Source organism: Pongo abelii, chromosome 6, assembly GCF_028885655.2.
Source record: "Pongo abelii isolate AG06213 chromosome 6, NHGRI_mPonAbe1-v2.0_pri, whole genome shotgun sequence".
NCBI classification, from domain to species: Eukaryota; Metazoa; Chordata; class Mammalia; order Primates; family Hominidae; genus Pongo; species Pongo abelii.
In genome coordinates, this window is record NC_071991.2 from 127,962,323 (window position 1) to 127,987,642 (window position 25,320).

General features: G+C 41.7%; 1 protein-coding gene across 10 annotated transcripts; it reads right to left on the bottom strand.

The window, feature by feature from the left end:
* TSGA13 (testis specific 13) lies at positions 1-24,532 on the bottom strand. Of its 10 annotated transcripts, none has more exons than XM_054560648.2 (10): positions 24,434-24,506; positions 24,163-24,257; positions 17,261-17,372; positions 16,186-16,359; positions 14,580-14,658; positions 11,947-12,018; positions 10,157-10,369; positions 3,764-3,906; positions 2,717-2,844; positions 1-259 (listed from the first exon to the last, which is right to left on the bottom strand). In XM_054560648.2, exons 4-10 carry the CDS (start codon positions 16,206-16,208, stop codon positions 90-92), a joined length of 828 nt encoding a protein of 275 aa, XP_054416623.1. In that variant the 5' UTR covers positions 16,209-16,359; positions 17,261-17,372; positions 24,163-24,257; positions 24,434-24,506; the 3' UTR covers positions 1-89. The 10 variants fall into 10 exon arrangements, with proteins under 10 accessions (XP_054416623.1, XP_054416631.1, XP_054416632.1 ...); XM_054560656.1 differs by having other exon boundaries at positions 24,163-24,288; positions 24,434-24,482; XM_054560657.1 differs by lacking the exon at positions 24,163-24,257 and having other exon boundaries at positions 24,434-24,532.
* Positions 24,533-25,320: the final 788 nt, after the last annotated feature.

Sequence of the window (25,320 nt, forward strand, 5' to 3'; positions counted from 1 at the left end):
GCAGCAGGAATGTGATTTTATTTGGTTGGCGACTTCTGCGGACCCCTCAGTCTCAGGAGAGCGAGGCAGGAGGACTGAGGGATCTGTGTTCACCCGATGACCGTGGCCTTTTTGATAATCCACTGCGGGGCCCTCCCGTTGCGGAAGGCGCTCTCCCCGGGCGCGGTTCTGGTGGGCATGTCTTCCAAGAGCGATGCGAGTGTCAGTGGTTCCCGAATCACTTTGGAAATCGGCCTTTCACTCGCTGACTTCTTGGAAGCTACGACAAAGCACAGGCACCCTGGTGAATGTGGCTTTTCAGAAGTACTCGAAGGATGCTTAATGTGAGACGTGAAGGAGACCCACTTTGGAGGGACCAGAGGCTGGTCTTTAGAGGGTAGATTTTGGACCGTGTAATACCATTCCCAACCTATTTTATAATTTTTGGATTCCTTCATTTCATCCAAACCCAGTGGAAAACTCATTGCCAGTTTAGAGTCTTCTTGTTCAAGCCTACTTCTTTCAATGATTCCATCTGAAACCATATTGACACTTAAGAAACTCACTAACCTGCATTCATTCCTAACTCATGTTCCTCTTTTTCTCAGAGTGTATGCTGGCTTTCTGTTCTCTTGTCTAAGAGTGTGGCTGAGAAACTTTGTCTGCCTTTGGCTTCACTGGCATAACTTGTTTAGAAATGTAAATTGGGTCTATACTCAACAGGATTGTGCCCCTGAAAAATTAGAGAAATTCTAACCTAGATTACATTCTACATCCTAGAGAAATTCTTTCCCTGAAATATAGATTTAAGATGAACTGTTGATGTCCTACATATGGTATCATTTAAGATTTAACTCCGACTTGACTAAATGTACTATTAACTACTATGTTTGCTTTATATGGCTTGTAAAGTTCAAGTCATACTTTGTAGGTGGAGTTTTCCTTGAAGGAAATGGAAGTCTGCACTCATTTATTCTGGGGGTGAAAATAAACAGGCTTTAGGGAAGGAAACATCCTCTTCCTCTTCCTTGGCCCAAGCGTATTGGGAACCTAAGCAGAGACAGTGTAGATAATAGGCCCAGAGGTTCCCAAGATGGGTAATGCCCCGGAGACCTGCTGGGAAGTAGAAGGACCTGAGTTCAGATTTGGGGCTGACCCTAAGACTAGCCCCTTGTAAAGCAAGATCAATCATTCTCTGCTGTTCTTCAGCTTTTCTGTATATCTATGAAGTTTTGTTTGATACCACAGGTTGTTTTTAGCTATGCAGTATTTACGGAGTTAAGAGTGTCAGTAGGTGGAAATGGGATGGGGTGTGGTGGCAAATAGGTATAGCAGGAGCAGAGAAGCCTGAAGAAGCCAGTTAAGGGATGGTATAATATGACCCGAAGCCTCTGGTATCAGGACTATTTGGACTGAGGATGGCTGGCAAAGGGGTTGAGCAATCACTACAATGGCTTTGTGGGACAGGCAAGGATACTTTAGGGACCTAGTCTCAGAAATTGTTTAAGGAGAGAAACCCAGTGGGAGAAATGGACCTTATCTTAAAACCATGAGCTGGTGAAGTCTGAGGACCCACCAATTATATATATCTAATACACAAATGTGTACTCAGTGCCCTGAAATTCTTCACTGGGTCCAAACTGCCTACTGGATAAAACACAAACCTTTATTTAAATAATATTTAAGGCATTATGGTATTTTTGATTTTTTGTTATTGTTGTTGTTTGTTTGTTTTTCAGACAAGGTCTCACTCTGTTACCCAGGCTGGAGTGCAATGGCATAATCACAGCTAACTGCAATCTTGAACTCCTAGGCTCAAGCAGTCCTCCTTCCTCAAGCCCCCCAAGTAGCTCAGACTACAGGTGCATGCCATCACACCCTGTTAAATTTTTTTAAATTATTTTTTGTAGCGACAGGATCTCACTATGTTGCCCAGGCTAGTGTCAAGCCCCTGGCCTCCCAAACTGCTAGGATTACAGACACGCCCAGCCTCTCAAGGCCTTTTATGATCTGTTTCATCGCTTTCACATATTGAAAGTGCTATTTTTGGTGCTTGATAAGTGTCAAACACTTAATAGGAACCCTTGAAATACTGTTAAATAAATGATAATATGTGAGAAGGATTCTCATTGTACCCTCTGCCATACAACCTTATTCCAAGCCCCTTCTACCCCATTCCCTACCCTAATCCCAGAGACTTTTGTACCTCTAAGACACACAGACTTACCCTTTGGCCCTTTTAGAGCAGTTTTTTTCTTCAAAGTATAATATGCATACCACTGGGTGGTTCTAGGTGGTACATAGGTAAACATTTTAAAATTTCATTATTATAAATTTGATTTAAGTGTTTCAGAAAAGCATATAATTTGTACATCAAAACCATGATATCAATAATATAGTATTAATTAGGACAAGATTTTTTAAAAATCCTTTTTAAAAAATGCTAAGTAAATTAACAGCAAGTAATACATCAATATGGCAAAAACTATTAAAGTGCTGGGTGATATAGCTTAGGAAACACTGCTAGAGCTTTCTTGAAATTTGAGGATTTAAACAGGGTCCAGAGCTTTGCACCTTTTGAGCCTCTATTTGTTGTTAACTTCCATGCTATAGGGAAAAATAGTCTCCAGGACTACCACGAGAGAAGCCAGTTTGCCACATCTATAATCCTCATGGATTGTATCTCCAGCCCAAATCTCAGTCCAGTAAGCTTTTGCTTTGAAAGAGAGGAGCTTACCATCTTTCCTCATATCTCTCTCATGGACTGGAGCAAAGGTGAGCTGAGGGTACATTTTCTTCTGTGTCCTCAAAGTGTAGACTTTTGAATACTTCCCTTCGCTCTTGAAATCATTGTCAGTGGAAAACCTTAACAAAGAAAGTTCTTTTTTTAGTAGATCCTAGGGCAGGGGGATTCGTGGAACCATTCACTTTATTTTATTTTATTTTATGTATTTATTTTAAGACACTAGTCTTGTTCTGTCACCCAAGCTGGAGTGCAGTGGCATGATCTTGGCTCACTGCAACCTCTGCCTCCTAGGTTCAAGCGATTCTCCTGCCTCAGCCTCCCAAGTAACTGGGATTACAGGCACTTGCCACCACTCCTGGCTAATTTTTGTATTTTTAGTAGAGACGGTTTTCACCATGTTGGCCAGGCTGGTCTCGAACTCCTGAGCTCAAGTGATCTGCCCACCTTGGCCTCCCAAAGTGCTGGGGTTACAGGCATGAGCCACGGTGCCCGGCCCCACCATTCACTTTAAAGTTGGCTACATTCTCAGAGAAGACAAGACAATGATAGGAGGCTGTTGATTGGTGCCAAGTAGGAGTATTGTTCTGTGGCAAGAGATGCTTCTGAACTTAAAACTGTAAACCTTTGGAGGAACTCCAGAATCTCTTCTCTCCTCTTTAAACTACACATAGGCTTCTCTTGTAAGTAGTTTCACATAAAACCTCTTTTGTCTAATGTGTTCTCATAGCACATTGTTCCTGTGATATAGCGCCTAACTTGTACTGAGGGTACTTTTTTTTTTTCCTGTTTCTTCAAAGCACAGACCTTGGAATATTTCCCCTCAATCTTGAAACCATTGCCAGTGCAAAACCTTAGTTTTGCATGACTGTTTCTCTTTGATTCGCGTGTCAATGAGGTTAGGGTCATGTAGGGAAAGTCGTGTCTTACTATCTTTGTACAACCAAAGAGTATGTCATTAAATTGTATGGCAAAGAACCAGAAACGTGAATAGGGAAAAGATACAAAAGAAAGCGAGTACAAGAAGAAGCAAGATTTCACCTAAACCATTGTTCTCGCTTGGATGTGGGATCGTCCAACAGTATCAAAGGGAAGATTGGTTTCAGCTTAGATCTTAACTTTTTTTTCTGAGGCATGCAGGGCAGCCAGAGGTTCTCAGTGGGTTTGTGCTGTTGATGACTTTCCTGTAGGGAAACAAGGGAAGAAGAGTGAGGGAGTAAGCTGAGTCCCTTGGGATTTTAAGTTTGGACCAAGTTCCTGGACTAAGTTCCAATTCCCCTACAATGATGCAACAAAACCTGTCAGAGGGGGAAGTTCCCACTTCCAGAGTCAGAGGAAGCCGTTCCCTGGGAGGGAAAACACTCTTTTCATTGCCAGATTACTTGTCCAAAACCTGTTCAGTTTCCTAAGTAATTGATTAAATTTGCCTACTGGCCCTTGGAAGTGAATGGCAGAGAAAGTTACCCAGTTTGGGGAAGGATTCAACCAGAGAAGTCCTTGGGAAACTAAGCATTTGGCAATAAATTGGGAAATAGATCCATGGGACTTTACCTTCCTTTCTTGGAGATGGCTGCCTCATCCACATTCCATTCTCCTTAATGAGAAGGCCATGGAATGGGATGTTGTGAAGTAATAATTATACCATTACTAAAGGTCATAGAATCAAAGTCTTTCAGAAAGAATCTTAAGTCATCCAGTCTGTTTGTCTGACCCTCCTAGACCCTCCATAATCTCACTATCAAGTGCTCAATCTTTATATACCTAAAAAAAAAAAGATTTCACCTTTGATCAGCCAATAGATATCTCCCTGTAACTTTTACCCTATAGTCCAGAAGGAACAAATCTAGTCCTTCTTCCATAGAGTCCTTAAACATTTTGAAGGAATCCATCACATTCCTCCTAAGCTCTGTCTCTTCCAGGCTAAACATTGCTAATGTCTTGAACTTTTTTTCTTATGACATGGCGTTGGGTTCCTTTTTCTTTTTTTAATGTCATTTGAGAAAGCTACAGTTCATATTCTAACTAATGTGCAGCAATCTGAAATGAAAACAATATGCCAGGTGTAGTAACTGCATGGCATATCCCCTGGCCCCATGGAAGTGTCTATTCAAAAGTCAACCAGGCGCGGTAGCTCATGCCTGTAATCCCAGCACTTTGGAAGGCCGAAGCGATGGATCATTTGAGGTCAGGAGTTTGAGACCAGCCTGACCAACATGGTGAAACCCCGTCTCTACTAAAAATACAAAAAAATCAGCTGGGCGTGGTGGCGCATGCCTATATTCCCAGCTACTCGGGAGGCTGAGGCAGGAGAATCGCTTGAACCCAGGAGTCAGAGGTTGCCATGAGCCGAGATCACGCCACTGCACTCCAGCTTGGGCAGCAGAGTGAGACTCCATCTAAATAAAACAACAACAACAACAAAAAGTCGTCAATTCTGAGAGCCTTCTTCTTTTTTTTGAGATAGAGTCGCTCTGTCGCCCAGAGCTGGAGTGCTATGGCGTGATCTCGGCTCACTGCAACCTCTGCCTCCTGGGTTCTAGCGGTTCTCCTGCCTCAGCCTCCCGAGTAGCTAGGATTACAGGTGCATGTCACCACGCCCGGCTAATTTTTGTATTTTTAGTAGAAACGGGGTTTCACCATGTTGGCCAGGCTGGTCTCGAACTCCTGACCTCGTGATCCTCCCGCCTTGGCCTCCCAAAGCGATGGGATTACAGGCACGAGCCGCCATGCCCAGCCAAGCCTTCTTAACTACACTATCTAACATTGCCCCTCACATCCATCACATTCCATCTTCTTATCCTGCTTTGTCATGGCATTTATCACATTATACATTATCTGTGTGATCATTTGTTTATGGTCTAAGTCACTAGAATTAAGCTTCATTAGAGCAAAGACTGGGTCTTAGTCATTAATATATCCCTAGCACCCCTACTAGTGCCTGGCACATAGTAGATGTTCAATAAATATTTGTTGAATGAATAAATGACCAAACTAATTAACATATTGAGCTTTTGCTATCAGAATCTTAAAGCCTTTTTGTCCTTTAATACTTGCTGCTTCTGAACCATGTCTTTTCAGTTCTGAACTTATTCTTTAAGCTCTTGTATTAGGATGGTGCAAAAGTAACTGCAGTTTTGCAATTATAATGGCAAAAACTGCAGTTACTTTTGCGCCAACCTAATAATTTTAAGGAAAAGAAATCCATTTGAGTTATCTTAAATAATAGGTGTTTTACTGTAAGAGTACATGTGCCTAATAACTAAGATACAGATAACTATCCAGCCATAAGAAAAGCAAAACCCTAGGAGAGCTGGACCTCATATCAGAAAAACAGTAACTGAAAAGTTATTTGGAATCCAAGACAGCACTAGTGAAGGACCACTGTCTTAACGCAAACATATCACTCACATGTTTCTCCTACTTTCTTCATATCTGCTTCCTTCTCCTCCCTCTACCTTGTTCACTCCTCACCTTTACTCCATAAACGTGTGTGTGTGTGTGTGTATATATATATACGTATATATATATATATGGTTTTTTTCTACCTATAGCTTCTGCTTATTTACGTCTACTTCCTACTTCCCTATAACTTCAGCCTTCCCATACTCTACTTCATGGCCTCTTCACTACCTTTCTTCCTCACGGTTTGAGTCTTTTTTTTTTTTTTGTGGGGGGGGGGGGTGGTGGGGATGGAATCTCACTCTGTTGCCCAGGCTGGACTGCAGTGGCGCAATCTCCACTCACTGCAACCTCCACCTCCCAGGTTCAAGCAATTCTCCTGTGTTAGCCTCCCGAGTAGCTAGGACTGCAGGCACGTGCCACCACGCCTGGCTAATTTTTTGTATTTTTAGTAGAGACAGGGTTTCACCACGTTAGCCAGGATGGTCTCAATCTCCTGACCTTGTGATCTGCCCGCCTCAGCCTCCCAAAGTGCTGGGCTTACAGGCTTGAGCCACTGCGCCAGGCCGGTTTGAGTCTTCTAGCCCTACTCTATGTGTCCTTTTAGCTTTCATTCCTACTGCTTCAATCTTTTCATTTCTCAATTCAGAGGCCTGGAAACAAGAATCTGATTAGCTCAGGGATTCTGGGTGTTGGTAGGTTGGTTGGTTTTTGTTTTGATTTGTTTTTTGTTTGTTTTGGTTTTAGGGTACCAATCCACATCACAGGTCACTACCCAGCCTATGAATTTTGCTTTGTTGGGTCTGATATCCTCCTCTGGTCTCAGCTAGGAGTGGGGACAGAGTCCTGTTGTACAAAATAGAACTTCTCAGGATATTCCCTTACTCAGGAGACTGTGGTAGGGTCAGTTTCACTTAGAAGGGGCTGTTAGTATGACAATCACTGTAATAGATATATCTAGTACATTCTACAACTTGCCTACTAGAACTCACACTCTTTTTGGATGCATGCCTGGGCGTAGCAAAGAATGCTTTTCTTGTATATGATTCTAGGTTTACAAAAGATTATCACATTTGTCCAGCAAGGGAAGGAAAGGATGCTGCATGAATATTAAAGAGGCATTGTAGATATCACACGTTTCAATCTTCTTGGGCTTGTTCCAGTCCAATAGCCCCATAAAATTACCATGGTGCCAGTCTTTGAGCCTTAACTCTATCCATTAGTACAATTTAACTGGTACCACAATTTGCTCATCAATATGATTAGATTCTGCACCTGAACTGGAGGGTTCACAAAGTGTGCAGGCTGTTGGAAGAAAGCTCTTCCCGCACCCAGTTTACATGATAGCTTTGTATTTCCTTCTGCACATTAAGCAGGGCAATCCTGGCCTGGCATTTATCCCTTTCTCAACGTATGGTCCACCCACTGCCATGAGAAACTACCACTGAGCTTACCTTCAAAGGGCACAAATTCTGAGACCCAAGAGACCACTTGCAGTAAATTCATTAACTCCTTTGTTAGTATATGCCATTGGATATTAGCATTTTATCTTCCACTTGAAGGAGAATCTCTCACTGTCATCCATCTAGCAACTATGGAAACACTAACTCCAAATTCACCACATTTTATTATAAGGGTCTCACTTGGGTAATCCCATGCCCGGCATAAAATTTCTACTAGAATCGTTTCTTTGCACTTTCACTTAACTCATTTATTTAATTTGTTCTTGTTAGATTAGACCCGCTCTTGAGGCTATCATGACCTTTTTTAGATTTTGATTCTTTTTTTTTTTTGAGACTGAGTCTCCCTCTGTTGCTCAGGTTGGAGTGCAGTGGCGCGATCTCGGCTCACTGCAAGCTCCGCCTCCCACGTTCACGCCATTTTCCTGCCTCAGCCTCCAGAGTAGCTGGGACTACAGGCGCCCGCTACCACGCCCGGCTAATTTTTTGTATTTTTAGTAGAGACAGGGTTTCACTAGGTTAGCCAGGATGGTCTCAATCTCCTGACCTCGTGGTCCGCCTGCCTCAGCCTCCCAAAGTGATGGGATTACAGGCGTGAGCCACCGCTCCCGGCCAGATTTTGATTCTTAAATATGTCTTAATTCAATTTTCTCTACTTCCTCCGCTAATGATTTAGTTCAAGTCTTCAATATCTCTCACCTTGACTATTTTAGTAACATTATAACTTATCTTTCTGGGTTTTGTCTCTTTCACAACTACTAATGCACCTTTCTTCAACCTCCAAAACAGTCTTCCTAAAATGCAAATTTGATTACATCCTTTTGTCTCCTGCCATTTACTCTATTTTCTTTTTCTTTTCTTTTTTTTTTTTTTTTTTTTTGAGATAGAGTCTGGCCCTGTCGCCCACGCTGGAATGCAGTAGCGCTATCTTGGCTCACTGCAACCTCCACCTCCCAGGTTCAAGCGATTCTCCTCCCTCAGCCTCCTGAGTAGCTGGGACTACAGGCATGCACCACCACGCATGGCTAATTTTTGTATTTTTAGGAGAGATGGGGTTTCACCATGTTGGCCAAGCTGGTGTCAAACTCCTTATCTCAAGTGATCTGCCCGCCTCAGCCTCCCAAAGTGCTGGGATTACAGGCGTGAGCCACCGCGCCTGGCCCTGCCATTTACTCTCTTACATCTTCCTGAATGTACCTCATTTTCCCATGTCTTCATGCTTTTGCTCTTTCCTCTGATTTGATATTTTCCTGTTCTTTTGTCATGGGTCACTTCCCTACTCACTCCCTTTTTCCCAACAGAAATACTGTATTCTACATTACTTCTGTATTTTGTATATTCTTCTATTACTTTAACATACCTCATTTATTGATCTTTCTCCTATTAGATTCCAAGTTCCTTTAAGACAGAAACTGTCCTGTAATCATCTTTATATTCTGTTTTTTAGCTTACTATATCCTCAGCAATTGCTTGTTGAATGGAATTTGAACTTCCTTAGTCTATAAAGGAGTTTCAAAGGTTTGGCTACTGTGTAGGCCAGGTGCGGTGGCTCACGCCTGTAATCCCAGCACTTTGGGAGGCCGAGGCGGGTGGATCACAAGGTCAGAAGATTGAGACCATCCTGGTTAACACGGTAAAACCCTGTCTCTACTAAAAAATACAAAAAATTAACCGGGCTTGGTGGCGGGCGCCTGTAGTCCTAGCTGCTCGGGAGGCTGAGGCAGGAGAATGCCATGAACCCGGAAGGCGGAGCTTGCAGTGAGCCGAGATCGTGCCACTGCACTTCAGCCTGAGCGACAGAGCGAGAATCCGTCTCAAAAAAAAAAAAAAAAAAAAGGTTTGGCTACGGTGATGGCAAATTCCCTCTTCTGAAACTGGAAAGTAATGTGTACTAAAGCATCTTTACTCCTTTCCTGTTTAGATATTCATCCCTGTTTTTATTCCTCATTTCCTGACTTTATTCTCAACTAGAAAGTCAGTAGCTAGTCTACCCTTTGTTACTTACAAATTAAATATCTTTGGCCAAAGAAGAACACTTTCCAACGAAGACCCCATTTTCTCCCTGCAATGAAGTTTCAGCACCCAAGCTTATTGAATTCTGATTCCCAGGTTCTCCAGATGCTGTTTTGTGAAGCGTAGGATCAGGAATAAGAAGGAAGAGATAGACCAAGTGCAGTGGCTCACACCTATAATCCCAGCACTTTGGGAGACCGAGGCTGGAGAATCACGTGAGGCCATGAGTTTGAGACTAGCCTGGGCAACATAGTGAGAACCCCCCCTTCTCTACCAAAATAATAAAAAAAGTTTAGTCGGGCATGGTGGTGCACACCTGTAGCCCCAGCTACTCAGGAGGCTGAGATGGGAAGATTGTTTGAGCCCAAGAGGTCGAGGCTGCAGTGAACCATGATTGTGCCACTGCAGTCCAGCCTGGGTAACAGAGTGAGACCCTATCTCAAACAAACAAACAAAAAAATTAAGAGGTTTGCTATTCTCCATGTTAAGTTAACTTCCTTCTCAATGCTAACTCCTAATTCTTCAGGGTTCACATTTTGGGTGCCAGGAGACTTCTGCTTACCATGACCTTGAGCAGTAACTCCTTGGAAAAATATTTTGATGCACTCTCCTTGTCTTGCTGGGTGATTGAGCAGGGAGGTGGGTTGTTGGTCATAATCAGTAATGTCTTATCCTGGTCATACTGTGTTACTTTTAACATGAAGCTGGTGGTTTTCCTGTTTTGAGCCAGGAATTTCTGCAGGGCAGTGGCCTTCAAAGGCTTATAGTACTGGGCCTGAACAGACAGAAAGGTTTCCAGAGAGAAAAAGAGATTAGGCCAAGAGCAGGTTAACAAATCAGTTGGCTAATACTTAGCCTCTGTGGGGTAAGAACAGAAGCTGGACAGACTTGCTGCAAAATCTGTAGGGTTTTTTGGTTTTGTTTTTGTTTTTCTTGAGACGGAGTATCACTCTGGTGCCCAGGTTGGAGCGCAGTGGCATGATCATGACTCACTGCAACCTAGACCTCCCAGGCTCAAGTGATTCTCCCACCTTGGCCTCCTAAGTAGCTGGGATTACAGGCACATGCCACCCTGTCCAGCTGATTTTTGTGGGTTTTTTTGTTTTTGTTTTGTAGAGATGGAGTTTTGCCTTGTTGCCCAGGCTGGTTTCAAACTCCTGGGCTCAAACGATGCACCCGTCTCAGCCTCCCAAAGTGTGGAGATTACAGAAGTGAGTTATCACACGCAGCCCTAAAATGTGTTTATCAGAAACTGTCTGAAGCTCTCAGTCCCTCTCTTCCCTTGGTGCATTCCCCTGGAAATACACTAAGGGGCTGGGGCAATGTGGTGGAAAAGTTTCCATGGTAAAAGGAGTCAGGTAACTTAATTCTTCCAATATAATGGGACAAGCAGAGAAGTTTCTACATGGCTAAACCTAATTGGCCTTGTCTCTACAACTCTCTCTAAGGTACGGGGGAAAGCTACCAGGGACCAAATCTTGCTTAAGGAATTCTTCAGAAGTTGGCACAGCCAAATGCAACACCTTCCCATATTTACGTCTTCCACGTAATGTTCCATATTTACGTCAACATTTCTCAGGCACAACCACATTGACATGCACTCACAAGCACAATGTTAAAAAAGGAAAAGCAGGCCAGGTGCGGTGGCTCACACCTGTAATCCCAGCACTTTGGGAGGCCGAGGCGGGTGGATCACGAGGTCAGGAGATCGAGACCATCCTGGCTAACATGGTAAAACCCCGTCTCTACTAAATATACAAAAAATTAGCCGGGCGTAGTGGCGGGCGCCTATATTCCCAGCTACTCAGGAAGCTGAGGCAGGAGAATGTCATGAGCCCAGGGGGCGGAGCTTGCAGTGAGCCGAGATCGCACCACTGCACGCCAGCCTGGGCAACAGAGCGAGACTCCGTCTCAGGAAAAAAAAAAAAAAGGAAAAGCAGCCACAAAAGATAGCATGTCACTTAAGGTGTGGGTGAGAAAGGGGCAGTCCGACTAAATTTGCCCCTCTCTCAATAGGAGAAAGGAAGAGGGTTGGGGGGAAGGAAGTGAAAGGGAGAAAATGGATTACAAATATATTTTTTTCCTGATCATAAATATATTTTCTCAACTTGAAAAAAATCAGCTGTGGGGACCCACTTTCTTCCCAGTTCTTGTCTCCCACTTTGCCACCCCAATCCTCAGCACTGCCTCTGGCATCATAACCTAGAGGCAGCTCTGCCTGCCTGTCCTAAGAGTACGCACACTCACAGAAGCTGAGGACACTTGGAGGCATTAGGGACACTCGCAGTGGGCATCTGCACCACTGCTGAAACTTCCCCTTAGAGATCTTGGGGGAATGCTTTTTCTACCTACCAAATTTGGGTGGACTGTGTAATGCCGAAGGTTCTCTAGAACAAATTTTGATCGCCCGACTGCATCAAAAATCTAAAGAGGATAATCAAAGTTAGTGGTCTGAAGTTGCACCTATTCTAAACAGTATTCCATTCCTTACCTCACCTTAGTCTCACTGGAGAACTGGTCTCTAACTTACACTAAGTAAGTTAGAGAAGTACAGTGTGCTTCAGATTTTGTACTGTAGGTTTCTGGAACAAGGGCCCCAGCAAGGAGACCTGGATTCTAAGACCTCCTGAACATGACACTTGTCAGCGGAAATGGGGCCAGCGTTATGAAATGTCAGGGAAAGCCGTTAGGAGGGGAAGTAGACAAGGGCAGCATCAGTTCAGATTGGGACAAATCTTTCCAAGGAGTCACTTCTTTCTTATGCCTTTTCCATAGCTATAGGAGTGAAATGAGGTGAAAATCAACATGGAGGACAAATCTTTAAGGAGAAAAGCAAGTTTCAAAAGGGGATTAACCTAAAAGTTGTGGGTGCAAGGGGGCCCTAGGGTCAACTCTGCCAATTGAGCTGGGAGCCGACCTACTCACAGAGAAAGGAAGAAGAGCAGTGCATGTTGCAATTTTGGACATCTCTGCAGTATGAAATTCTTCCAGAAATGTTGCAAAAAATTATTGAATTTTGGTAACACTTCTGTCTACCACTTTGCTTTTTATTTTATTATTATTTTTTTTTTGCTGGTGGTAGTCCTGGATGTTAGTGGATTATTTGAGTGTCGTATCTGATAAGTAGAGGAGCTGAGCCTTTTCCATTCCCTTTCTGCTGACCTAGTGTTCTTGCTTCTCCTCTTGCATAGCCCTGCCTAAGGATGAATCAAGGACATAGGAACACAAGGAGATAAAAGCTCTGAACTATCTTCTTCTGGCTTGGCATTGTCAGAAATCAGAAAAAAAGAAGAGTGCATCATAATCCTGTGTTCGGATCAGCATTTCTTTTTTCTTTTCTTTTTTTCTTTTTTCTTTTAAAGACAGGGTCTCACTGTGTCCCCCAGGCTGGAGGGCATTGGCGCAATCATAGGTCACCGTAACCTTGAACTCCCAAGCTCAAGTGATCCTCCCGCCCTCAGCCTCCCGAGTACCTGGGTCTACAGGCACGTGCCACCGTGCCCAGCTATTATTTATTTATTTATTTTTCTTTTTTTTTTTGCTATCGAGCCTCGCTCTGTTGCCCAGGCTGGAGTGCAATGGCATAATCTTGGCTCACTGCAACCTCTGCCTCCCAGGTTCAAGCAATTCTCCTGCCTCAGCCTCCCGAGTAGCTGGGATTACAGGCTCCCACCACCACGCCTGGCTAATTTTTGTATTTTTAGTAGAGATGGGGTTTCGCCATATTGGCCAGGCTGGTTTCAAGCTCCTGACCTCCAATGATCCGCCCGCCTTGGCCTCCCAAAGTGCTGCGATTACAGGTGTGAGCCACCATGCCTGGCCTATTTTTTATTTTTTGTAGAGATGGGGGTCTCACTGTGTTGACTAACTCTTGGGCTCAAGTGATCCTCCTACCTTGGCCTCCCAAAGTGCTGGGATTACAGGTATGAGCCACCACGCTCAGCCTGGCTCAGCATTTCTAAAGATTTCCATACCTCCCCCATCAGGAGGCAGTATGGTAAAGTGGGTACAGAGGAAAGGGAACATGCACTGAAAAGTTAATAAAGCAAGAGGGCTAATGGAGAAGGGGGAAGCAGTCAGAATGGGACAGAACTATGAGTTAAGAGGAGGCCCTGCTATGTTCCAGGAAGAAAAGGCCAGAAGTTGGCAATTCTTGGCAGTTGGAGAAGGAGAAGGAAGAAGCATAGCAAAGCCACTCCACAAATTCCTTTAGAGAGGGTGGGATGAACTATGAGATGGTGGGATGGACCCAAAGACTCAATCATTTAATTTTTACCACCTTATGGAAAACTGAAGTTCATTTGTTGAAAACAGAAATATATTATGAAAAACCTGCTTCACAACTATGAAATGTATGACATATTTAGAATCATAGAAGTTAGGAAAAACTTATTTGGGGGAAAGGTATGAAGACTCTTTCTCTTATAGTTTTTTTTAAAAAATAATTTTAGGGGGAAATTCCCTGGTGAAAATGTTTTTACTCCTGAAGTTTTCTGAAGTATTGCATATATGTTCCAAATTAGTCTCTAGCAGTTGACTAAACCCACAAGATTGTCCAAATTGGAATGTGTTTTTAGTTTTGTTATGTTGAATTTCACTATCTGTGGCTGATTAAATAAAAGTTGGCCTGGAAAATTCACTTGAATGTGGTAAACATGGGAAAACAACCAAGATACCCAATGGAGTTTTGCTACAAGAGGTAGTTGTAAAGTCTGCGTAAGTTAGGGTTTGACACGCTCTTACTCCCTAAGATAGGTTTCTGCTTCCTGGGTTTTATGTCCTGATTTGTTGCTGATGTGTCTTTTTCCTTCTTTTTCTGTGCTCTATTTCTCTTCAATAACATTTGACAAGTTAACCTTGTTTTCTATATACATTTTTACTCCTTTTTGCTTTTCAATAGGAAAGTTTGTGATATCCAGCTTATTAAGTACACTAAGCAGCTCCAAAGAAAAATTAAACATTGAACACTTACTAACGCTCCTTACCTCTTTGCTATTGACAACCATTCCTTTCTCACGTTTAGCTGAGCTATTTTCTGAAGTCTTTGATTTGCCATTTTGAAACCTGAAAAAGAGGCATAACATCTGGTTGCACTTTCTGGCTCAGAGGCCTGGCCTTCTGCGTATTGTCAGTCTCCCTCAACAAAGTTTGGAAGCCTAACTCAGACAAGTCCAATTTAGGTGATCACATCACTGATTGACTAAGTAGCAAAAAAATCAGACTCATTATCCAGCCTGCATGCTAGGGAAAAGCAAGACTTCAGTTTGGAGAGTTAAACAAGTGGGACCTTTGGATGACTCAGTGACATCCATTGAGTTGGTTTCTTCTAAAATAAGGATTTTAGACCATTCACAGAAGTGCTCTAATGACTGCTTAAGGAAATTATTTTGGGAAGTTAGATCCTCTCAATACCCTTAAAAACCACCGGCTATTTTGAATACTTACCTGCCTATTCTTCTTCCACATGGAAATTGCCCTGTTTTTGCCAGTGATTGGCCAATGATTAGCCAATGAATCTGTGAGAAGGAATATAGTTAATAGAACCTCACAACTAAGTTTCCAATTCTTGTTGACCTTGCTTGGATTACTGGCTCTCATGTCTTCCTAACCACATCTCTGAAGACTTCTCTTCTTAGAACTAGGGTAGTAAAAATAATCAACAATGGCAAATATTTCTGTACTCTGCTCTTTTACCCTCACCCTAATACCAATTCTCTTTGCAGAAAATAGGGTGAAGCAGATTCTATTCTTTGCTATTCTTTTTAAACCCATTTGCTGCCAGAACATAATGTAAAATGCTCCTCAGTAAGATCTGGTTAATGATTAAGATAAATGGCCTGCTTCTTCTTTGCAGATAGTACCATTGGGGGGTTAAATTAGCTCAAAGTAAGAAGAATTATGCAAATATCTCAACTAGACCTCTCTCCTTTAAAAATGAGGATAGCGGAATAAGGACCAAAATAAAAGTAGAAATAGCCACGCTATGTAGTTTGTAGGTCAACTGGCTATAGCGTGCTACAAATAATTCCCAAATCCATGATTAAATCCCATTCAAGGATGGCTACCTTCCATCTGTTTCTGGCCACCAGTTGCACCATTAACTCAGGTCAGAGGTCTTAAAAACGGTCCCAAGTAGAGTAGGTGACCCATGATGGAGAGACCAAAATTCATCCCAACTTAACTTCTTAAAGTTTGTACCCTTTCATTAAGTTATCTAATAATTAGTAATACAGTATAATATTTATTGTAGCACTTTTCAAAATGATTCTTTGATACCTAAAAGGAAGCACAGAATCCCAGATACTCTTCTTCAGGGCCAATTTAAGTCATAGAACTATATGAAAAGCGCTTCTTTAGCCCAACAGCGTCCATCTGGAACAAGCTGGTGCTTTCTTTTTGACAAAAGCTCCTCTAGTTGTTGCATGAAATACAGACCAAGATCTGGTTTTTGATCCAGGGACAATCAGTCAATTAAAATATGTTTAATGAGAGTCTACTCTGTGACCAGCACCATTCAAAATGCTGTGGGCTATGCAATAAGTTAGTATAAAGTGGTATTTATAACTTAGTTGGGCAAACAAGACTACATACTTGGTTTGTCTCTTTTGGCTCATTGCTGTTGACTACTATTTGGCCAACCCAAGGCAGGTATTCACCCAAGGCCAAATTCAATGTCTCTGAATAGTCCACGTTCTGCAGGGGTTCAATTCAATCCAAATATTCTTTCCTTAGCACACAGTGTGTACTCAAGCCCCATTCTTGAGCCTGTATGGGAAACAAGAAAAGACTGATAGGTGGTATTGTAGATGTAGAAAGTGCACAAGACATGATGATGCTTGCTCTTAGAAGTTAAGTTTATTTGACAAACGGGGGAGGTGGGAGAAAGCGATTATCCAATGTAAAACAATAATGACAAATACATGCTAATATATTAGGTAAGTCACTTTATCTCTTGGGGTCTCAATTTCCTTATCTGCAAAATGGAAAGTATTAACTAAATGATTTAAAGGTGATATTCTAATTCCATGATAGTGATGAAATTTAACTATAAAAAGATCTGAAATAAAATTAATTCACATATGTCCGTAGAAGGCTAAAGGTGGAGAAGCAGCCATCTTTCAATTTTCTTCTCCTATCAACAAAGCCATGCTCATTCATAGATTAGGCCTGAGAAGCTGGGAAAAGTGTTGTGTATATATTGGGGATGAGAGGATTGCTATACTTTTTGATATAGACAATTAGAAATGGAAGATACAAGCTGATAAGGTAGAACCTATCATTTAGAGAAAAGAAAGGTCAATAAGCCTTGGGATGTTTCCTAAAGGATGTGAAGCTTGAGCAGAACCTCGCAGGATGGTGTATGAGTAGTGTAATTGGAAGATTATTTGTTGTTGTTAAGTAGGAAGAAATAAAAGTAGGTAGGTAGAATGGAGTCACATTATAGGGGCCTTGACAATTAAGTAGAACTTTGAAAAGACCTACATCAGCCCAAGTTCCTTTGAAGCCTACAGATTTAGTGGAAAGCCCATAGACAAGGGTTTATGTCTAACCCGATTGTCTAGACAAACCCTAAAGATGATTTCTAGAGTTTATGACAAGACTGAGCTAAACCCTTAAATTTCCTTTCTAGGGAAATAGACTAATAAGCTTTTCACTCTTTTCTCACCTTTAATTTTTCTGGAATTGTAAGTCCAGTTCATGTATATGTTGAAACTAAAATAAAAATGAGCTGTCAAATTGGGCAGTATAAGTCTTGGGTTGCTAATCTGCAGGCCAGGCTGAAAAACAAATCACACAAACACTAAAACTACTTTCAAAATAAGAATGGAAAAACCTGGTGTACACTACCTTTAAGAACATCAGGAAATCATAGTTTGGTGAAGAAGGCAAAATCTTTGGCATGGGAACTTTCCATTTTGAAAATATCTTAATTATTCTTTTCTGGATTCTGGAGGAGACAGAGGGAATTTGTGATGAATAGGCAATCTAGAATGCTGAGGTGTTCTGTGTTGGAGACAGAGAATGAAAAGGCCAAAACTTAAAGGCATATTTAAACAAAATCTACCAATCTCTTATTTTGTCAGCCAATGACTTCCCTACACACACACACACACACACATGCACACACACACACACACATAAACTTCATCATCTCTTAATCTACCTCTACCTAAGCCAATGTTTTCACTGCATTCTTCAAATACAGTGAGCATTTTTTCTTATTCCTTATACTTAAAATGCTGTCCCCAATCTCTTCAGCCATTTGAATCTTCTCCTTCTCCTTCTTCTGATGGAGCCTCGCACTGTCGCCAGGCTGGAATGCAGTGGCGCAGCCTCAGTTCACTGCAACCTCTGTCTCCCTGGTTCAAGTGATTCTCCTGCCTCAGCCTCCACAGTAGCTGGGACTACAGGCGCCCACCACCATGCCCGGCTAATTTTTGTATTTTTAGTAGAGACGGGGTTTCACCATGTTGGCCAGGATGGTCTCGATCTCTTGACCTCGTGATCCACCCGCCTCAGCCTCCCAAAGTGCTGGGATTACAGGCGTGAGCCACCATGCCCAGCCCTGAATCTTCTTTCTTTATGTTGCTACTCAGGTCATTCCTTTAAGGAGAAGATTTTCTAGATTAATGCAATCCCAAACTCTAGACTATAGTCACTGGGTTTTGTGCATGTCATTGTATAGTGTCTTGTAGTTCTGTTTTCACTTTTCTTATGTGCGGGTCTTGTCTGCCTCTTAAGCTGTGAGTCCCTTAAAAGTGGAAATGTAAATTTTAAACATATTTGTGCCCCCCTCCAAGTGCTTTGTATCTTATGCATTCAAAACTAGTATTTGCTTATTTCAATATATTTGCTGAACATTTATGACATATTAGACACTCTCCTAGGTGATGAGAACAAAGCATAAATCAGATGTAATTCTTGAGCTCCTTTAGGAGCTCACAGTTTAGCCAGGAAGAGAGACAAAGAAACAGTGGATTGCAACAGAGTGGAATGCCAAATTAGATCTAAGTTTAGGGTACTATGGAAGCAATGAGGAAGGGGGCTTAACCCATACTGAGAAGAGACTGGGAGAGATTTGAAACTACTGCCTAAACTGAGCTGGGGAAGATGAGTGTGAATTAACCAGGTGATGAGAGAACAGACGTTTGAGAAAGAGGGGGAAGCACAGGCAAAACATGAGAATTCAACAAAGCCTGGCTTATTTAGGGGAATTGAAAATACTGTAATTGCAGTATGCCAGGAACATAAGATTTAGAGGAAGGGTAGTGAGAGGTAAGACTAGAGAGGTAGACAGGATCCAAATCCTAAAATGAACTATTTGATAGGAAGTTTGTGGGTTATTCTGAGTAATGAAGAGCTATCAAGAGATATTAAATGAGATATAATCTCCTTATTGAACAATATATATTTTAGAAATACAAAAATAGTGATATGTGAACTATAGATTGGAAAGACAGAAGAACTATAGATTAGAAAGATGCAAAGAGGTCCTTGAGAAGTCTATGACAGTACTGAGGAGGGGTTGAGAAATTATAATGGTCTATAGCCATCACCAATTAGTGCCATTCACTCCTGCGTCCTAGCCCTGGATGATTGATTCAAAGGTGGCCAACCAGGTTATACTAAGAATTTGAAAGTTTGATAATGACCCACAGAGCTGAAAGATGATTGCATCTGAGCCACCTCATGTGGTGTCCCAGGCTGGAAGACTCTGAGCTCTGAGCTCTACCTGCTGAGGGCCCCGGAGCTGCCCCAGATCTAGTCCTTCCTAAAGCAAGACTACACAATTTTCCCTTCAGTTCTGTGAGCTTTCCTAATATTCTTTCAAATAAATCCTTTATTTTCTTAGGGTTCATTTCTGCAGTTTATGACCAAAAGAAAAACCTAATATGGGCTCTGAAGCAGGGTGTCCAATCTTTTGGCTTCCCTGGGCCACGTTGGAAGAATTGTGTTGGACCACACATAAAATACTCAAACACTAACAATAGCTGATGAGCTAAAACAAATCAGAAAAAAAAAAAAAAACTCATAATGTTTTAAGAAAGTTTTTGAATTTGTGTTGGGCTGCATTCAAAGCCATCCTGGGCCACATGTGGCCCATGAGCCATGGGTTGGACAAGCTTGCTCTAAAGCAAGGTAGTGGCAGTGAAGAGGGTTAAAAAAGGATACTTGAAAGATGTTAGGAGGGTAGAATTAATAGAACTTGGTAACTAGTTGAATACATGAGATAAGGAATATAATCACATTTTTAGCTTGGTTACCTGAGTTAATGGAGGTGCAAGTTACCAAATTAGAGAACAAAGGGAATGGAGCAAGTTTGGGGGATAAATGATGAATTTTGTTTCTGGTCAGTTGTGTATGAGGCAGAGGTGAGGATGTTGTCTAGTAAGTGGTTTAAAATATGGGTCTGGAGCTCAGGAGAGACAGGTTTGGTACTATAAATTGAATGTTTATGTCCTCTGCCTCCCTAAATTCATATGTTGATACTGAGTCCCTAATTATGAGGGTATTAGGATGTGGAGCCTTTGTGGGGGCAATTAGTGCGCTTATAGAAGAGGCTTCAAAAGCACATCTTTACTCCTTCTGCCATGTGAGGACAAAACAAAAAGCCAGTCCTCACCAGATACTGAATGTGTCAGCACCTTGATTTTGGACTTCCCAGCCTCTGGAACTGTGAGAAATAAATTCCTGTTGTTTATAAGCCACACAGTTTATGGTATTTTGTTATAGCAGCCTGAACAGACTAAGCCATTTGGGTAGAATTACGCATTTGGAAGTCAGCCTCAAGTATTATGTGCTAATTGAAGCCACTGGACTAGATGAGATCAAGTAGGAAAAATGGTGGACTAACAAGAGACTAAAGCATAGAACCATGCCCCAGACTATGCAAACATCCAAAAAAGAGCATCATAAATGAATTTTGTAAAGAACACGGAAAAGGAGTGGCCAGAGATTGAAAGAGAACTAGGAGGAAGTGGCCACAGGTGGGACGATATCACTGGAAGGGATGCTATTATTAAAAAGGAAACAAACTTTTTAGCTTCAAGCAGCAACTTTTGAAGGTATAGAAAAAGATTAAAACTTGCAAAAATGACCAAAAGCTTAATAAGCAATCCAATGCTGCCATTTATAAGGCAGATAAATCTAGACTGAAAAAAACCTACAAGGCTTGAGTTCATGGAAATGCCAAGATTTGCTTGAAGAAACAGAGACCATCTGGTAAAAGAGAATGTGAATCCCCATTGGTTGTCTTCTTTTTTCAGAGATACAGGGGCTGCATTGATCAAAACTCAAGGAGATCCCCCCTTCCTACCACTCCTTGGGTGTTGATCTATGACAGGGCTTAAGAACAGCTCCTCCTTATCCCTTCACCTACATAACTTTCCACATTCAGATGGAGACTTCACACCCCAGGTAACAGCTGGGCGGGGAGGACAGGGTGCTGGGGTGACACAGTGCATTCTGAGAGATGTGACCTCAGGAGCAAAGAGCAGGAGGAAGGGTACAAGATGGGAGGAACTGTTTTTTTGAACAGTTTTGTCCTCTTTTCTCATTTCTAACTGTTTATAAAATAGAAACAGCTACGTTTATGGAAGCATTGGTATGGAAAGTAGGTAAGGGTGGAAAGAAGCATCTACCGTTCACGAAAAAAGGTAGTGGCACAGAATGCTGAGCAAGGGTAGTTTGCCCCATTTTGTTTTCTTTCTTTCTTTCTTTCTTTCCTTCTTTCTTTCTTTTCTTTCTTACTTTCTTTCTTTCTTTCTTTCTCTCCTTCTTTCTTTCTTTCTTTCTTCTTTCTTTCCTTCTTTCTTTTCTTTCTTTCTTTCTTTCCTTCTCTCTCTCTCTTTCTTTCTCTTTCTCTCTCTCTCTCTTTCTGTCTTTCTTTCTCGCATTTTGAGACAGGGTCTCATTCTGTTACCCAGGCTGAAGTGCAGTGGCATCATCATAGGTCACTGCAGCTTCAAACTCCTGGGCTTAGGCACCCACCCACCTCAGCCTCCTGAGTAGCTAGGACTAAAGGCATGCACCACCATGCCCAGTTTTTTTTTTTTTTTTTTTTTTTTAAAGAGACATGGTCTCACTATGTTGCCCAGGCTGGTCTTGAAATCCTGGCCTCAAACAGTCTTCCTCTCTCAGCCTCCCAAAGTGCTGGGATTACAGTCATGAGCTACTATACCTAGCCACTCTTCCTTCCTTCTTCCCTTTCTCTCCTTCCTTCTTTTCTTTTTTCTTTCTTTCTTTCTTTCTTTTTCTTTCTTTCTTTCTTTCTCTTTCTTTCTTTCTTTCTTTCCTTCTTTCTTTCTTTCTTTCCTTTTTTTTTTTTTTTTGATGAAGTCTTGCTGTGTCACCCAGGCTGGAGTGCAGTGGCGTGATCTCGGCTCACTGCAAGCTCTGCCTCCCGGGTTCACACCATTCTCCTGTCTCAGCCTCCCAAGTAGCTGGGACTACAGGCACCCGCTACCACGCCTGGCTAATTTTTTGTATTTTTTTTAGTAGAGACGGGGTTTCACCGTGTTAGCCAGGATGGTCTTGATCTCCTGACCTCGTGATCTGCCCTCCTCGGCCTCCCAAAGTCCTGGGATTATAGGCATGAACCACTGTGCCTGGCCCACTCTTTCTTTCTTAAACAGCCTGCTGGCAACACATGAAGCTCTTGCTTTCTTGAGGAGAGGCCTATTATTTATCAGTGGCTGGGTAAATCTTTCCAGTTCAGGGGGATGTGTTAGAAAGCCCAATTTATGTTCAGGCCCCAGCCAGTCTCCAAACCAACTTCTAGCAAAAAGCTGATATTTTGAACTTACCAGATTTTTGCATGTGTTTACTAACTGCTTCAGAACCAGTAAGGGAAAGAGATGTAATTGGCACCTCAAATATTACTTTTGCACCAACCTAAATCAACATCCTGGCTACAGTGAATGCTACAACTGTTATTTTCCATAGTCTACATAGACTCAGATACCAGAGAATATGTAAGTAGGAATTTGAGAAAGTTATCTCCCCAGCAAAGCAAAAAATGAAAGCCAGATAGAAACTGTGGACTGGGCAGGGAGGTTTGCCTAGCAACCTGCCCTCCGTCTCTGGTAAGAAAGCAGGACCAGAGTTTATAAATTCATTCATCTCATGTATTGACCAACACCAAGACTCAACAAAGCTAGCATTATTCAGAGATGAATGAATGGAAAATGATTTTTAGGGCTAATGCATTTTATGAGGAGTAGAATGTAGCAGCAGCAATAGCTGCTCTGGCAAGAATAGGGAGCTAAGAAGCTGCCAGAAGTGGAGGAATACAGAGAAGAGAAGGAGGCTGGGAATCTGGGAATTAGGAATCAAGGCCATGAAATTTTTTTGTAGATTTATCTATTAAAAATGTGGGGAAATCTACTTACGAAAGTGGAAGCTGTCCCTCCACTCAGTACTTCCATTCAATTTAGCACTGGAGTGTCAGGAAAATGGGGACCAAAGGAGAAACCAAAATTGGGGTGGGGAATGAGGTTTTAAATATACAAGATGGACAGTAAGGGATAGAAGATGGTCTCAGGAAAAACTCTGGGACTGAAGATGCCCAACATGGCAAATTTCTGAAGGTTTCCAACATGGTGGGATGATATATGAAGGAGCAGTGGATATGCATCCCAATTCAGACATTCTCTGCAGACAGCAGTGAGAAATCTCATGTCTTCTCCTCCTCTTTTTTTTTAACTTTTATTTGAAGTTCCTGCACAGTTTCTATGTGCAGGATGTGCAGACTTGTTACATAGGTAAACATGTGTCATGGGGGTTTGTTGTACAGATTATTTCATCACCCAGATATTAAGCCTAGTATCCATTAGTTATTTTTCCTGATCCTCTCCCTTCTCCCACCTTCCACCCTCTGATAGGCCCCAGTGTGTGTTGTTTACCTCTGTGTGTCCATGTGTTTTTATCATTTAGCTCCCACTCGTAAGTGAGAACATGCTGTTTTTGGTTTCCTGTTTCTGTGTTAGTTTCCTGAGGATAATGGCCTCCAGCCTCATCTATTTCCCTGCAAAGGACATGATCCCATTCTTTTTTATGACTACATAATATTCCATGGTGTATATGTACCACATTTTCTTTATCCAGTCTATCACTGATGGGCATTTAGGTGGGTTCCATGTCTTTGCTATTATGAATAGTGCTGCAATGAACATGTATGTGCATGTGTCTTTATAATAGAACAATTTACATTCCTTTGGGTATATACCTGGTAATGGCATTGCTGGGTCAAATGGTATTTCTGTTTTTAGGTCTTTGAGGACAGTGTATAAGCATTCCTTTTTCTCCACAATCTTGCCAGAATCTGTTATTTTGTGACTTTTTAGTAATAACCATTCTGACTGGTGTGAGATGATATCTCATTGTGGTTTTAATTTGCATTTCTCTAATGCTAAGTGATGTTGAATTTAGTAAACAGACAACCTACAGAATGGGAGAAAATTTTTGCAAACTATGCATCTGACAAAGGCATAATACCCAGAATCTGTAAGGAACTTAATACACAAGAAAAAACAAACAATCCCATTAGCTGGACATGGTGGTACGTGCCTGTAATCTCAGCTACTCGGGAGGCTGAGGCAGGAGAATCGCTTGAACCAGGGAGTCGGAGGTTGTGAGCCGAGACCGCGCCACTGCACTTCAGCCTGGCAACAGAGCAACAGAGCGAGATTCCATCTCAAAAAAAAAAAAAAAAAAAAAAAAGGTGGACAAAGGACATGAACAGACACTTCACAAAAGAAAACATACACATGGCCAATAATCATATGAAAAAAAAAGTAGCAAATTCTTAGCTTTTAAGTTCAAGTATCAAGGACTCAACTGTAAGACAGACTGATTTAGGAAAATAGATATGATCAATTCAGATGCCTCTGTCTAACAAAGAAGACAGTTTGTTAATATTACAGGTTTCTACCCTGATAGGGGAGATGTAGTGTCACAACTGAGTCACAATTGAATGTCATAATTGAGTCTATCCACAAAAGGTAGACCCCGGCAACTACCACTAATTTATTGGGATCTTGAAGCTTCTCCCCAACCTCATACTTTTTCTTTAAATTTTTTATTTTTAATTCTTGTGGGTACATAGTAGGCATATATATTTATGAAGTACATGAAATGTTTTGATACAGGCATGCAAAGCATAGTAAGTAATCACATCATGGGGAATGGGGTATCCACCCCCTCAAGCACTTATCCTTTGTGTTACAAACAATCTAATTACATTATTAGTTATTTAAAAATGTACAATTAAGTTATTAGTGACTATAGTCACCCTGTTGTGCTAGCAAACAGAAGGTCTTATTCATTCTTTCTAACTATTGTTTTTGTACCCATCATCCTCACATTTTTTAAATTTTCTTGGTCCTTCTAGTTTTTCCAAATAGCTCCAGACTCTGCATGATGTGATAGCCAGCAATAGCAATACAGGATCATACATAATCGTACTACCTTGTATATCTTCCCATATATTAAAATTTCACACCAAACTATACATTGAATTATAATACTGGCCAAAGCTTTAAAAACATCAGTTAGGGTGATGGGGATTAGGGGTGAGAAGGAAGCTCTTCAGGAAGTCTCTTCTGTCTCACTCTCCCACTTTGCTTTCTCTGAAGAAGGAAATTCTTATCACTATTTGGGCTTTGGTTCTTTGGGGGAAGTCTCTATCTATTAAAAGTTCATATAAATGGGTTTGGCTTGCTCCTC

Excerpts from the sequence above, each read along its gene's own strand:
- TSGA13 (XM_054560657.1), bottom strand. The coding sequence starts at position 16,208 with ATGAGCCAAAAGAGACAAACCAA. Across the intron at positions 10,370-11,946 it reads ACACAGTCCACCCAAATTTG|GCCCAGTACTATAAGCCTTT; the intron begins GTAGGTAGAAAA and ends CTGTCTGTTCAG. Across the intron at positions 260-2,716 it reads GAGAGATATGAGGAAAGATG|CTTCCAAGAAGTCAGCGAGT; the intron begins GTAAGCTCCTCT and ends GCTTTGTCGTAG.